Source organism: Myripristis murdjan, chromosome 18, assembly GCF_902150065.1.
Source record: "Myripristis murdjan chromosome 18, fMyrMur1.1, whole genome shotgun sequence".
Taxonomy (NCBI): Eukaryota; Metazoa; Chordata; class Actinopteri; order Holocentriformes; family Holocentridae; genus Myripristis; species Myripristis murdjan.
The window spans coordinates 3,780,523-3,796,468 of NC_043997.1; the positions used below are offsets into that span (position 1 = coordinate 3,780,523).

General features: G+C 44.0%; 1 protein-coding gene across 4 annotated transcripts; it reads left to right on the forward strand.

The window, feature by feature from the left end:
• The first annotated feature begins 1,317 nt into the window (after nt 1-1,317).
• LOC115376407 (mothers against decapentaplegic homolog 1-like) lies at nt 1,318-10,934 on the forward strand. 4 transcript variants are annotated; one of them, XM_030075968.1, is made up of 10 exons: nt 1,318-1,458; nt 1,554-1,675; nt 3,085-3,313; nt 3,461-3,570; nt 3,744-3,849; nt 5,957-6,220; nt 6,435-6,545; nt 7,323-7,544; nt 9,010-9,266; nt 10,108-10,934. In XM_030075968.1, exons 3-10 carry the CDS (start codon nt 3,130-3,132, stop codon nt 10,249-10,251), a joined length of 1,398 nt encoding a protein of 465 aa, XP_029931828.1. In that variant the 5' UTR covers nt 1,318-1,458; nt 1,554-1,675; nt 3,085-3,129; the 3' UTR covers nt 10,252-10,934. The 4 variants fall into 4 exon arrangements, with proteins under 4 accessions (XP_029931828.1, XP_029931830.1, XP_029931827.1 ...); XM_030075970.1 differs by having other exon boundaries at nt 1,554-1,663; XM_030075967.1 differs by lacking the exon at nt 1,318-1,458 and having other exon boundaries at nt 1,465-1,675.
• The last annotated feature ends 5,012 nt before the right edge of the window (nt 10,935-15,946 follow it).

Here is a 15,946-nt window from a genome sequence, read left to right on the forward strand (position 1 = left end):
GGTACAACTTTCGCATTTAAAGCCGCACGTCAACAAACTTAAGCAGCGTCTGGTCTGATAAAGAGCTGCGACCGGCGCAGAGATAAACGGTGCGTCCCGGTGCGTCGCAGGCCAGCTGACAGCAGAGCTCTGCGGTGTTTGCGTTGCGGTGCAGTTTTTTGTTCAAACGCACAGAAATCCGTGCAGCTCGTGAGCCACATGCGGTCAAATCAGTGCACGAGCAATTTGCTGCAAAACAAACCTGTGTGCGGGATCCCGCTGGAAGCCCCGCAAGGCCCCGCCCGCCGGTGGGCGGCGTTAAGGCGAGCAGGCTGAGCACGACCGGAAGTTTGCTCGGTTTGCCTTAAAAATAATCAGGTGCGATTTACTATTTTCAGAAAAGGAACAAGTCAAGCAGTGGCATCTACACAAACACCAAAATCACTATAAATAAATAAATAAATAAATAAATAAACAAACAAACAAACACACAGTGAAAATGTTATTTCCCAGTGCAGTGTGTGCTGTGATGATGGAGTGCCTCATAGACAAGGAAATAAAAGCTGAAGCTGGAAAATAATATTCTGATCCCACGAAAGCAGATTGAAGGGAAATTAGCCTCCACTCACACTGACAGACAACTTAAACCATAACACGTGAAAATTTGCCTTAAAATACATGAATAATAAAAAATATCAGGATGCACAAAACATAAATATTGAATAGAATCTGACAATGTTCTCATAATTCTCATAATTTTTTATCCATGAAAACATTTTCTCAGAATTCTGGAATGATAATCTTGTTAATTAAGGAACAAGGCAGAATTTTTTTTCCCCATTAAAATGTACACCTAATATGTAATGTTATGGTATGCCATGTTATGTAATGCCATGTAATGCTATGTAACGTTACGTAACGCAGTGTTATGTCATTTCATGTCATATGTTATGTTATTTCAGTTTATGTTATGTTATGCTGTGTCTTATTATGTTATGTTATGGCATGTCATGTTTTATTATGTCATGTTATGTCACGTCAAATCAAATACCCTTTATTGTCACTGTACAAGTCGCACTACGAAATTTGGAGTCTGCACCTCTGCTTGGTAGGGAAGAGATTACAAACACTAAATAAGTAGTACTAAAGAAATATGTACATAATAAAAAATAAAACAAAATAAGTTAAGAAAAACAGTAAGAACGGGCATGGGTCAAAGGTTAGTGCGCATGGAAGAAAATATGGCTACTTCTGGTTTAACAGCCTGATGTTATGTTATGTTATGAAATGTTGTGTTATGAAATGTTATGAAATGTTATGAAATGTTATGAAATGTTGTGTTATGAAATGTTATGAAATGTTGTGTTATGAAATGTGCTTGCCGAAACGGCTTTTATTTTGTAGAGCGGAAGTGGTGCGTGCGTCATTGTGTCGGGCTTGACGCTGCTGTTGTTTTGGAGGCTGTGCAAGGAAAATAAGGTTAGTTAGTTAGTTAGTTAAACTGCGACACACACACACACTCACACACTTACCCACACATTTTTTACCGGTGTGTGTGTGTGACCGGGTCCCAGGTGGAGGTGAGCGGCGGTCCGCGGGTGTGTTGGTCTGACGTGCGGACACATTTTGGAGGAAACCGAAGCCTCAACTTTAGTCTTTTGTGTCCCGGCGGCTGCAGCTGGAGGTAAGAACCCAGGTAAGAGCTACCTGCAGTCCGCCAAACACACTCCACCCAGCCTTTTACTCACATAAATCCACTCCATTCACAGTTTTACGCTGTTAGAAATGTGCATGTTGTACAGAAACACATAAGAGAGCGATTAGAAGCGGAAATTTAGCCCAAGTTAAGAGAAAACTGAGGTTTTAAAGTGAAAATGTGGATATTAAATGTAAAAATATTGTGGAGTTTGTTCGTCTTTGCGCTTTCCTTCTGAAGGCTGAAATAAATCTTTAAAGTTAAAGTGGTGATATCAGTCACTGGTGCTGAAGTGATCCAAACCACATGCAGGTTTAGGTGACATTTTTGTGGAAACTGCACTGATTTGTGTCTCAGGTGGCTGCCCGGGTCAAAGGTCAAGCTCTTTTTCCACTTCCTGTTGATGTTTTTAACCGGATTGAACTGAACTAAAGTAAAGTTTGTGTGTTGATGTGCTGCTGGAGGTTCTTCCTGCTCTCTGTGGGTGCCTCTCTCTCTCTCCCTCTCTCTCTCTCTCTCGCTCGCTCATCAATAATGTATGGCTGTGTGTGTGTGTGTGTGTGTGTGTGTGTGTGTGAAGGGGAGAGAAAGTCGTTCCCTGGAGGAGGAAGCGGCGCTGCAACGAGACACCTTCATCCGTCCTTGCATCCCACCTTCATCCCGTCTTCGTCCCTCCTTTCCATCCCCCCCGTCTTCTTCTTTTCTTTTCTTTTCTGTTCTTTCGTCCTTCCTTTAATCCGACCTTTCCTTCCATGCCTCCTTCTCTTCCTCCTCCATCTCTTCTTCATCCCACCGTCTGTTGTTTTCCCCTCCTTGCATCCTTCCCTCTGTCTTTCCTCCTCGCTCCTTCATCCCTCCATCCTCGCATCCTTCCCTCTTTAGGAGGCAGCTGTATTGATTTCCAGTCCTGCAGAGTGCTAACAGGCAGGGATATGGTGTCGGCTAATGTGTGTGTGTGTGTGTGTGTGTGTGTGTGATGCAGAGTAATGTGACCTCTGATCTGGACTCACCTCGTCCTCTGTCGGTCTGGAAGCTGCTGGATGAATCTGTTTAGACTCTGTTGGAAATAAAAAAAAACAAGTTTGAATATTTCTTGCGTATGATTTTACACCGGCTGAGTTACGTTCACCAATAAAAAAAAAAAAAACACAATAAAGTGTAAAAGTTGTTGTGGTAAAGTCTCTGATCTGTTGGTGTTTTTGAGATAACTCACAACAATAGATTGTCTTTGGGAGTTAATGAGGTTTTCTTGATTGCTGGTGCTGGTCACTGAAAACGCCTGCAGAGTGACTCCTCTCGCATTTGAGTTTTCACCTCTTTGGGCAAACGACATGGATGTTGAAGATGCAGCGATGTCCACACCTCACTGTTGAGAGTGAACCGCATCAGCTGATCTGTGTCTCCCGCAGGCCCTGACCTCTGACCTCTGACCTCGTGGGGACTCGGGCGTCCGGATGAACGTGTCGTCGCTCTTCTCCTTCACCAGCCCGGCGGTGAAGCGGCTGCTGGGCTGGAAGCAGGGCGACGAGGAGGAGAAGTGGGCGGAGAAAGCCGTGGACGCGCTGGTGAAGAAGCTGAAGAAGAAGAAGGGCGCCATGGAGGAGCTGGAGAAGGCGCTCAGTTGCCCCGGGCAACCCAGTGAGTATGATGGGATGGATGGGAGAGCAAGGAGCTGTAATGAAATAACCTCAGAGCTTCAGGCTGGGAAGAGCAACTTTAGCCTCATCTGTATCCTGAACCCGTGTGTGTGTGTGTGTGTGTGTGTGTGTGTGTGTGTGTGTGTAGGCGAGTGTGTGACCATCCCTCGGTCGTTGGACGGTCGTCTCCAGGTTTCCCATCGGAAAGGCCTTCCTCATGTCATCTACTGTAAAGTGTGGCGATGGCCCGACCTGCAGGTACCAGACAGCTGCTGCCATCAGCGGCTGGAGGAGAAGCTGTAGTAGTACTCTCAGTATCCCTGCTGTGTGTTTACTGTGTCTTTACTGTGTGTTTACCGTGTGTTTATTGTGTCTTTACTGTGTGTTTACTGTGTGTTTACTGTGTGTTTACTGTGTTTGCTGGTCCTCAGTCGCACCATGAGCTCAAAGCGCTGGACTGCTGTCAGTTTCCCTTCGGATCCAAACAGAAAGACGTTTGCATCAACCCGTACCACTACAAACGAGTGGACAGCCCCAGTGAGTATATACTGTATACTGTACTGCCACTGTACTGCCACTGTACTGCCACTGTACTGCCACTGTAGTGCCACTATACTGCCACTGTACTGCAACTGTACTGCCACTGTACTGCCACTACAAACGAGTGGACAGCCCCAGTGAGTATATACTGTATACTGTACTGCCACTGTACTGCCACTGTACTGCCACTATACTGCCACTGTACTGCCACTGTACTGCCACTGTACTGCCACTACAAACGAGTGGACAGCCCCAGTGAGTATATACTGTATACTGTACTGCCACTGTACTGCCACTGTACTGCCACTATACTGCCACTATACTGCCACTGTACTGCCACTGTACTGCCACTGTACTGCCACTGTACTGCCACTACAAACGAGTGGACAGCCCCAGTGAGTATATACTGTATACTATACTGCCACTATACTGCCACTGCACTGCCACTATACTGCCACTATACTGCCACTATACTGCCACTGCACTGCCACTGCACTGCCACTGTACTGCCACTGTACTGCCACTACAAACAAGTGGACAGCCCCAGTGAGTATATACTGTATACTATACTGCCACTATACTGCCACTGCACTGCCACTGTACTGCCACTGTACTGCCACTACAAACAAGTGGACAGCCCCAGTGAGTATATACTGTATACTATACTGCCACTGTAGTGCCACTGTACTGCCACTGTACTGCCACTGTACTGCCACTATACTGCCACTATACTGCCACTATACTGCCACTGTACTGCCACTGTACTGCCACTGTACTGCCACTGTACTGCCACTGTACTGCCACTATACTGCCACTGTACTGCCACTGTACTGCCACTATACTGCCACTATACTGCCACTATACTGCCACTACAAACGAGTGGACAGCCCCAGTGAGTATATACTGTATACTATTCTGCCACTATACTGCCACTATACTGCCACTGTACTGCCACTATACTGCCACTACAAACGAGTGGACAGCCCCAGTGAGTATATACTGTATACTATACTGCCACTGTACTGCCACTGTACTGCCACTATACTGCCACCATACTGCCACTGTACTGCCACTACAAACGAGTGGACAGCCCCAGTGAGTACTGCCACTGTGGTACTACTGCATCACCCTATACTGCCACTTTACTGTCACTATAATACCACTACATTACCACTGCAGTACCACTGAACTGCTACTATACTACCTGTTGCTGCCACTATACTGCCACTGTACTGCCACTATACTACCACTACAAACGAGTGGACAGCCCCAGTGAGTACTGCGACACCACTGTGGTACTACTACTACACTGTACTACCACTGTACTGCCACTATACTGCCACTATACTACCACTATACTGCCACTGTACTGTCACTATAGTACCACTGTACTTATGCTGTACTGCGACTTTGCTGCCACTTTACTGCCAATACACTAAAACTATACTACCTGTTACTGCTGCTATACTGCCCCTGTCCTGTCACTATACTGCCACTACAAACGAGTGGACAGCCCCAGTGAGTACTACTACATTGCCTTATACTACCGCTATACCACCACTGTACTGCCACTGTACTGCCACTGTACTGCCACTATACTGCTACTGTACTTATGCTGGACTGACACTTTACTGCCACGTTACTGCCACTATACTAACACTGTATTACCACTGTACTGTCACTATACTACCACTCTAAACAATAGACAGTGCCAGTTAGAACTGTGATATCCCACAGTGATAAACTGCTGCTGCCCTCCTGGTTGAAAACACCACACCAAAGTGCCCTCTGGTTGACCTTTAGGTCGGAGCACCACTGTTATTCTGTCTAGCTTGATTTTGTTTTCAAAAGGCACCAGATGGATGGATTTAAATGTACAATTTTCAAAAATTTTCTCCTGGGGGGGCATGCCCCCGGACCCCCTGGGGAGAGTGCCCTTTTTTCATTTTTGCCCCTGCCCTTCAAAAATCCTGTGCACACCACTGATACTGCCATAATAATCTCTCTCTCTCTCTCTCTCTCTCTCTCTCTCTCTCTCTCTCTCTCTCTCTCTCTCTCTCTCTCTCTCTCTCTCTCTCTCTCTCTCTCTCTCTCTCTCTCTCAGTGCTGCCTCCTGTCTTGGTTCCCAGGAACAGCGACGTCACCTCCCGGCCCTGTGTTCTCTCCCGTTTCCACGGTGACAGCAACGAGCCGCTGATGCCACACAATGCCACCTACCCAGAGTCCTTCACTCCCGTCGTCCCTGACAACGGGCTGACGGGGTTCACGCCCTGCTCCCCTGACGACGGCTACCCGGGTTCACCGGGGGGCGGAGCCTTCCCAGCCTCGCCGCTCAGCTCTGACGCAGACAGCCCCTTCCACGTGCCGGGTGAGAGACCCCCCCCCCCCCCCCCCCCCCCCCCCATCCTCCTCTTCATCACCTCCCCCTCTCCTCCTCACCCTCCCCCTCTCCTCTCCCTCCTTCTCATCATGTCTCATTCCACTATAATGTCATTTAATGAAATCTAATTGTGCCCGTGTGTGTGTGTGTGTGTGTGTGTGTGTGTGCGCGCGCGCGTGTGTGTGTGTGCGCGTGAGGTCAGCTGACACGCCGCCTCCAGCCTACATGCCGCCGGACGATTCGCTGAGCCACGACTGCTCGCAGCCAATGGACACCGGCCTGCTCGCCGCCATGGAGATGAACAACAGGCCAGGTAACCATGGCAACCGCCGAGGGGGACAGGACCACATGGAGAGCCATGTCACACGTGTGTGTATGTGTGACCTTTCCCTCTAAATCCTGCTCTCGCTGGCCCTGTAATCCATCCACACACACACACACACACACACACACACACTCTCTCTCTCACTAACAGTGTGTTGAGCTTAACTGTTAGTTAACCATAACTAAATATAAATATAAATATAACGTATTAATTAAAATCACTAGTAATGAAGGGATGAATTTAGGCGGCGTCTCTCTGTTTCCTTCTGAGGAAGAACTCTAATCTAGAGGGAGATTTGTAAAAAATTGTGTTAAATTCTTCGCAGAAACTCTATGAATATAGGAAATATTATCATAACATGACCCGTAATGTGGAAAGGACAGAAGGCGTGTGTATTAAAAAAAAAAAAAATCGTAAGCTGTTTCTGTTCAGAAGCAGCAGGTTGGATTCTGTGCTCCGGTCAGCCGTCACACCTCGGGTCGACGCTCCTCTCTGATTGGCCGGCAGGTGTGTGTGTGTGTGTGTTAAAGCTGTTTATAGCACATGTAGTTTGGCTCAAGTTTAAATCACCGTTCAGAAGCCATCGGCTGCCCGGCGTGTAACCATGGCAACGTCAAAAAAGCACAGCTGAGCTTTTGACTTACGAGCAGGAAGGAAAAGACACAGACGAGCTTTTTTAAGACTGTTTCCTCCTCGTTCCTTTACATTGCCGCATGTGTGTGTGTGTGTGTGTGTGTGTGTGTGTGTGTGTGTGTGTGTGTGCAGACGTGCAGCCCGTGGCCTACGAGGAGCCCAAACACTGGTGCTCCATCGTTTACTACGAGCTCAACAACCGGGTGGGCGAGGCCTTCCTGGCGTCGGACTGCAGCGTGCTGGTGGACGGCTTCACCGACCCGTTCAACAACAGGAACCGCTTCTGCCTGGGCCTCCTGTCCAACGTCAACAGGAACTCCACCATCGAGAACACACGCCGCCACATCGGCAAAGGTAACACACACACACACACACACCTGACTCACAGGGACGTTGTGGGACGCTGGCGGCTCCAGTTCTGTATCTAAAATGCAGTCATTTAGTCTCATTGTCACAGTTTTTCTTGTTTTTCTTCAAACAAAGTAAAAACTCCTTCTAGTGGTGATGAGATAATCCCACTTATTGCATGAATTATGAAGTCCAGATTGTTTTCTTATGTCTTTTTACTCTTCTTAGGGCATGAACACTTTTCTTTAAGGATGCAGGACTGGTATTACCATGTCATGATACTAGTATTAATGTGTTTTCAGCAACAAGAACTGACAGTCTCTGCATAAACCTCAATGGAGGGGAGCAGCAGAGAGCACTCTAACAGCTGATATGCAATTCCACCATAGAAAGCACTGCATTTAGGAGATAATGACTTTTAAACTGTCTTTTTAGCCGTCCACTGTAGTGACCGCTATGCGTGAAAGGGCATCAACTTGTTTCCAGAATTTTCTTGAATCATCATTTTCTTGATCCTGAGTTGCTTTATTCCTCCTCATTATGGTTGAATTTATACTACATATTGTGTTTTTGCTATGAAGTTGCACTGTAATGAACATCCTCTTGCTGAAAACTGAATGAAGCCACAGAAAATTCAAATTGCAATTATCATTTAATTTTATTCATTTATTATTGAAGTTATTTTGAATTTAAAAATAATCTCTAATTTAAAATTATAATTTCACCCCTGAGGTATCTTATATTACTATTTAAATATAGTTTACATTATATCAACACAAAATCAGTCAGATTATAAAATTATCACAAAATTAACAAAAAAAAAAAAAAAATGAAAGCAAAAAATTGAAAGAAAATTGCCATGAAAATGCCACAAAATGAAAAAAAAAATACTAATGATAATGATAAAAAATTAAAAATAGAACAGAAAATTAGGGGAACATGTAAAAAAAAGAAAAAAAAGAAAAAAAGAAAGAGACCATAAAATTACCACAACAATAGTAAGATATTTAAATGAATAGATAAATAATAAATATATAAATAATAAATAAAAAATAAATAAATTGGAATTACTACAACATTGCCCCTGTAATATAATAAAATAGGGTTAGGGTTAGGGTTAGGGTTAGGGTTCAATACTTTTATAATAATTAAAAGTATTGAAAAATAAAATGTAAGAATAAATAAATAAATGACTGAGTGAATGAATAAATACATTTAAAAATTAAATAAATAATAATAATAATAATAAATAAATAAATAAATGACTGAGTGAATGAATAAATACATTTAAAAATTAAATAATAAATAATAATAATAATAAATAAATAAATAAATGACTGAGTGAATGACTAAATACATAAAAAATAAATAAATCAATAGCATTGTGCTCAGAGGCCGGCCCACAGGCCTGTGGGTGTGTGAGGGTGCGTCTCTGACCCCGCCCCCCTCTCGCCCCCCTCTCGCCCACCAGGCGTCCACCTGTACTACGTGGGCGGCGAGGTGTTCGCCGAGTGCCTGTCGGGCAGCAGCCTCTTCGTCCAGAGCCGAAACTGCAACCAGCAGCACGGCTTCCACCCGAGCACCGTGTGCAAGATCCCCAGCGGCTGCAGCCTCAACATCTTCAACAACCAGGCGTTCGCCCGGCTGCTCGCCCAGTCCGTCAACCACGGCTTCGAGGCCGTCTACGAGCTCACCAAGATGTGCACCATCCGCATGAGCTTCGTCAAGGTGGGGGATGGGGGGTGTGTGAGGGTGTGTGTGTGTGTGAAGGTGTGTGTGTGTGTGTGTGTGTGTGAAGGTGTGAGGGTGTGTGTGTGAAGGTGTGTGTGTGTGTGTGTGTGTGTGTGAAGGTGTGTATGTGTGAAGGTGTGTGTGTGTGTGTGTGTGAGGGTGAAGGTGTGTGTGTGTAAAGGTGTGTGAGTGTTTATGAGGGTGTGTGAGAGTGTGTGAATGTGTGAGGTTGTGTGAATGTGTGTGAAGGAGTGTGTGAATGTGTGAGTGTGTGTGAGTGTGTGTGAGGGTGTGTGAATGTGTGTGAGGGTGTGAGAGGGTGTGTGAGGGTGTGTGTGTGAGAGTGTGCGAATGTGTGTGAGGGTGTGTGTGAATGTGTGTGAGTGTGTGAGGGTGTGTGAATGTGTGTGAATGTGTGTGAGGGAGTGTGAGAGTGTGGATGTGTGGAGAGTGTGTGAAATTGTGTGAATGTGAGGGTGTGTGAAGGAGTGTGTGAATGTGTGTGAAGGAGTGTGTGAAGGAGTGTGTGAATGTGTGTGAATGTGTGTGAACGTGTGTGAAGGAGTGTGTGAAGGAGTGTGAGAGTGTGTGAGGGTGTGTGATGGTGTGTGTGTGTGTGTGTGTGTGTGTGTGAGGGTGTTTAAGGGTGTGTGAATGTGTGAGAGTGTGTGTGTGTGTGTGTGTGTGTGTGTGAAGGTTTTATGAGGGTGTGTGAGGGCAGACAGCAGCTTCTCTTTGTTTTTGAACATAGATTTATTGTGTAGCTAACCCCAGTGTGTGTGTGTGTGTGTGTGTGTGTGTGTGTGTGTGTGTGTGTGTGTGTGTGTGTGTGTTGCAGGGCTGGGGGGCGGAGTACCACCGGCAGGACGTGACCAGCACCCCCTGCTGGATCGAGGTGCACCTGCACGGCCCGCTGCAGTGGCTGGACAAGGTGCTGACGCAGATGGGCTCGCCGCACAACCCCATCTCCTCCGTGTCCTAACACACACACACACACACACACACACACACACACACACACACACACACACACACACACCCTCAGGCTGCCTTGGACAGTCACTACAGAGACGTTGACGTTGTTCTGCCTCGTCGTCTCTGTGTGTTTTGAGCCTGATGGACAGAAAAACGGAACCTCCAGTCTGCCCCCTGCTGGTGGAGAGGAGGTGCTGCAGGGCCGGACGGCAGGTTAGTTTACAGCGACTGAGAGCCGGAGCTGCTTTTGGATTTTTGAGGAAACAGAAATCTCTGAGGACTTTTCCACTTTTGTACGACACCGACGAGGCGAGCGTTTTTTTTTTTTTGTTGTTTTTTTTATTTACGATGTGAACAAACACTCAGGCTTCAGCTCACGGACAGATCAGTGTCAGCTGCTGTCGTAGAACGGATTTTATTTTTATTTCAAAACACAAAAAATGGAAAACTCACTACAGCAGCTGTGTCGTTTTTCCCAGCGAGTCCATTTATTTCCTCCTTTATTTACCGTAAATCTGTGATTTTTAAAGGACGTCATTACCCAAAAACAGTATATTTCTTAGTCTCCTAAAATGAAATGATTAGTCGATTATCCGACTGACAGAAAGCTACTTCAATGTTGATAATTACTGGATGGTTTTAGTCGTTTATTATGAAATAAAAATTTAAAATGGACAGATTCCAGTTTGACTGTGACGCTCAGACTGTCATCCTTTTCTTGGTTCACGTCTTAATAAAATGAAAACTTTGGGTGTTTCGGCTGCTGGTCAGACTGAGGAAGACGTCACTTTGGGCTCCGATCGATTCATTTTTCACACTTTCTGTTCACTAATCGATTCGTTGACAAATGAATCAACAGGGGAATGAATCATTAGATCGCTTTTAGGTCATGTCTGGTAAAATTTTGATATTTTCTGTGAGATCAGAGACGATCGGTGATACTTTGCGGTTGTTTGGGTTCCGTCCGAGAAACAACAAACTTCTGCTCATTTAAAGGAGCAGGAAGCCGTCTGGGTCTGCTGTCGCCCTCTGCTGGTCGCCAGGAGCAACTACACTGCACCGGACTCTAAAACTTAATACGATACCATACTGGAATGATAAAATGACAGAATCTTTTTTTTTTTTTTTTTTTTTTTTTTTTTTATAGATCTTTTTATAAAGCTAAAAATGATTAAATGTACTTAGTAAATGTCTCATTGTGTTACTGTTTATTGTATTCTTGTTTTCGGTAACACTTTACAATAAGAGTACAACAATTAACGTTAGTTAACATTAGTTAATGCCGTAATGGTTAATTAACTGTTAGTTAATGATTATTATAGCATTTACTAATGTTAATAATATCTACAATAACCCTTAAATAACATATAAATTAATACCTTAGCATGAACAGCTTTAGCACATGATTCTTAGACACATTAGTTAACGGTTAGTTAACTGTTACTTCATGTTTATTACCTGTTACTTAATGATTATTACCTGTTACTTCATGTTTATTACCTGTTACTTCATGTTTATTACGGCATTAACTAACGTTAATTGTTGTACTCTTATTGTGAAGTGTTACCTTTTATTCTTATTTTAATGAGTGTGGATGTCGGGGAGAAGCTGCCGGCTGAATTTCTCGAGCTGGCAGTTCCTTACCTTACTCAGATAATTCATGCAGTTCATCAGTGCACATTGCATTGTTTTATTTCTGTCATATATTTCATTTCTACACATTCTCAGCAAAGTGTTTTGCTCTTTTTGCAGCTGCACTTTGATGAAATCTTGTTAAATCGTTTTCTCTCTCTCACCGAGCGAATAAACCTGACGGACACACCGGCTGGGATTTTTCTGAGTGAAATAAAATCAGTGGATAATAAATAAATAATAAATAAATAATGGAAGGCGTGTGAAGAATTGATTAATCAACAAATTAGTCAACAGGGAAATAAATCATCAATCAGTTGCAGCCCCGGGAGAGGAGCCTTTAGATCGTGTTTGGTTTGGTAAACCTTCAGACTGCAGATTTCTGGAAACTTTCCAGAAACTTTCCTGGGGAAGATAAGTTGGTAACTTTCCACGGGAATTAACTGGAAATCTGGGATAATTTATACAAACGGTATCATACACAAACAAATCTAAACATTTTGTTTTGTTATAAGCAGAAATGCACACAAACTGATACAAATTAAAACACTGAGTTTTGACTGATGTATTTGTGAGTAGAACTTTAATGATTCTTTCATTGAACAACAAAAAACATGAACGTTGACTAAAATAAACACATTCCTTATGACCCCCCCCCCCCCAAAAAATATAAACCAATATATATACACAAATGAAAACATATTTTATGCTCATTAAACTTGAAGACCGTAGATGAGACGTATTTAGTCCAGTGATGTCAGGAGGAGGATTCCAGAAATGATGTGTGCATGTGACGGGCGAGTGCACGGTGTCTGCAGGGGGTGTGGCCTCATACAGGGGGTGTGGCCTCTTGTAGGGGGCGTGGTCTCAGAAGCCCCGCAGTAAGCAGCTGTTTGCATGTGAATGTTTAACCAACATTCTGCTGCAAGATGTTCTCTTTTTTTTTTTCCTACTACATTTAAGTTTCCTGTTACAAGCAACTTTGCAAATTTCCAGTTTATTCCCGTTAATTCCAATGGAAAGTTTCCAGCTTTGAAAATTCCCAGAGTTTTGCGGCACTAGTTTGAAAAAGAAGAGACAGACCAGTTTATCATGTCTGAAAAAATTACAGGAGGAGGAATCAGGTTTAGGCTCGGACCTCTGAGCTGTAATGACTCGATGTTTTCCACTTAAAGGAGCAGTTCGGTGTTTTTTGACCCGAGTTGTGTTGAAATGTTGATTCCCGTCGTTTGTCCCCTCAACTCTCTGCTGCAGCTCATTACTCGCCTTGAACTGAGTCTGACGGGACAAAAAAACGTAGAAATGTCCTTTTGAGAACCTGCAGAATTTGATCCGAGTCAAAACAGAAAAAGAAACGAACCCTGCAGCTCTGTTTAACGCTCGCTACGAGTCGGATTCACTTTATTGATCGCTGTTGCAGCGGCAGAGAAAGACAGAGAGTAAAGACGAGCAGAGCAGAAGTCGTGTGAGGAGGCAGAGACCATGCAGCTTTTCTTTCTTTTTTTTTTTTTTAAGAAACTCTTCAAATGAAAAACGTTGCTAGCACCAGTGATCATAGTTACAAATCAGTTTTGTCTTCCCTGCTGCTCTGCATGTGTGTGTGTGTGTGTGTGTGTGTGTGTGTGTGTGCTGCACTGAAGGCTAAAGACCCCATGATTTGACGCACTTCCTGTTGAAATGGGAAGTTTGAGCGGGGCATGGTGCAGGAACAGGATCTCAGTCTGGCAGAGAAACACGCTTTTATTTTGAAGGGACAAGGTGGATGAGAGAGGACGTTCAAAGCTTTGTGAGGCTTTTATTGGTCGAAAATTCACAGCCACTGGAGCAGGATGACGATGATGTCACTGTTTAAGACAGGAAGTTGAGGTCATGTGAGGTCGTTTCATGGGGACTTTAAAGTGTGTGTGTGTGTGTGGAAGTGACCGTGACCCTCGCGGTGCATTCAGGTCACATGGGAAAGATGGTAAACCTGAGCACCCGCCTTGAAAATAGTGTTCATTCAGCTGTTTGTGACGATTTAACATCTCCGGGTTTGGTTTTGAATTTTCACACCAGCAGGGAAGCAGCTGAAGTCCAGTGAGTGGTGCGCGGCGTTTATTTGAAATAAAACCAACAAAAATCAGCGAGCGGACGTCGTTCTGCTGTCGGCTCCGAGCCGCCGGGGGGAGCCGACAGGAAACTGCAGCGTCTGTGTTTTTAGTCGCCGGCGTCCCGACAAGCTGCTGCTGCTCACCATGAGAAGCCACCGCAGCAGAATGCAGCCGCTTTAACCTGTTCTGCTGGAGCTACGGCGGCCTGTTAGGGCCACTGTAGGGAGGAAAAAAAACTACACAGCTCAGGGAAGTCGGTATTATACCAAGAAATAAACATGGACATTCTCTGAGATTAAATTTGTTAATTTGTGAGAGAAAAAAAAAACTCACAATGTTATGAGAAATAAGATTGTAAAGTTGAAAATTAGTCGTGACGCGTTCACTGGTCCAGAAAAGCAGCAGAGAAGCACGAACGCCTGCAGGAATTTTAAAACCTGAGCTGAAAAGTGACTGCTGATGCTAAAATTCCCGCAGGCTCCAGACGTCATGTCGTCATGTCTCCGATTTGTTAGCTTTCTGGAGACTTCTGGATTTAAAAAAAGAAAAACAAAAACACCCAATCGAAAACTTCAGGACGCCCTGCAGGAAGACGTGCCGCTCTGTGAAAAATCAAGGAAGGAAAAAGCCTTTAGCCTGAAAAAGCTTTTATTGTGGCGGTCATGCCTTTTTAAATATTGGTTTTCCAGCCAGGAGCTCCTCATCAGAGCATCAGCTTTAGTCAGAAAGGCTGTTAATGTTGCTTTCTCCTTGTTTTTTTCCACTTCTGGTGTTCCTGAAATGCCTCCCTGTTTGTTTTCATTCGCTCCATTTCCAAGGTCAGCCCGTCACTTCTCTCTTCTCTTTGGCAAAGGGCAAGTCGAAGCCATTTTTTTTAAAAAAGGAAACAAGAATCCATGTTGGAAAAACGGAGCTTGGAGAACTGCTGAATCCACTTCTGCTCGATGCCGAACTCTCAAATCATTTGAATGTTTTTTTTTTTTTTTTTTTTTTAATCAATGCCATGTAATTGGTGCTTGCTGGGTGGCTGTGTTAATTTATTAAAACCACTTAGCATTGTGAAAAATTGTTTTGCACTCCATGTGCTCTGCTGTGACGGCAGGGAGAGAAAAATTATGGAGCCAGGAGAGGAGGAGGCGTAATATTCAGAGAAAAAACTCTAAAATGTATGAGAAATAAACTCACAAATTTTTGAGGAAAAAAAATTGAACATTTTGAGATTGTAAAGTCACAAATTTACAAGAAAAAAACAAAAAAAATCTCATAAATGTGTGTTTTGTTGTTTTTTTTTTAAAATAAATTTATAACTTTAATCTCAGAAATTCAGATTTTTTTCTTGCAATTTTATGACTTCTTAATCTCAGAATTTTCAGTTTTTTTCCTCATAAATTTGCAATCCACAATCCACGATTTCCAATCACAATAGTGTAAAAAAAATATTTTTTTCCTAGTTTTTTCTCAAATTTTATTGACTTAAAATCTCAGAACTTTCACATTTTTGTCTCATAAATGTATTGTTTGTTTATATATATATATATATATATATATATATTTATATATAAATTTACTACTTTAATTTCAGAAAGTTTTTTCTCAGAATATTCCCTCCTCCTGTCCCAGCCATGTAATTTGTTGTTTTCCCCACAGTGGCCCTAAAACACCGTCATACCTCAGCAAATAAAGTTGACTTGGGTAAATAAAGCCGAGATTAAACTGTGAGTTGTTTGTTTCAAGCTACAGATGACGGTACAACTGCAGCCTCTGGCCCCGCCCACAGCCCCTCAGAGGCCCCGCCCACTGCCCCTCAGAGGCCCCGCCCACAGCCTCTCTGCAGGTCAGACCAGTACAGAGCGAGGTATCGACCAGCGGCTGGCAGTGTGAACAGGCAGTTACATCAGAGTGTGTGTGTGTGTGTGTGTGTGTGTGTGTGTGTGAGTCAGCCGTGTTCAGTCAGTGAACTGTGGTGAGAGGAAACCTGGA

Bases quoted from the DNA above. Each gene is read 5' to 3' on its own strand.
- LOC115376407 (XM_030075968.1), top strand. From the start codon at position 3,130: ATGAACGTGTCGTCGCTCTTCTCCTTCACCAGCCCGGCGGTGAAGCGG. The intron at 3,571-3,743 runs GTACCAGACAGC...GCTGGTCCTCAG, and splicing joins GGCGATGGCCCGACCTGCAG to TCGCACCATGAGCTCAAAGC. The intron at 7,545-9,009 runs GTAACACACACA...CTCGCCCACCAG, and splicing joins ACGCCGCCACATCGGCAAAG to GCGTCCACCTGTACTACGTG.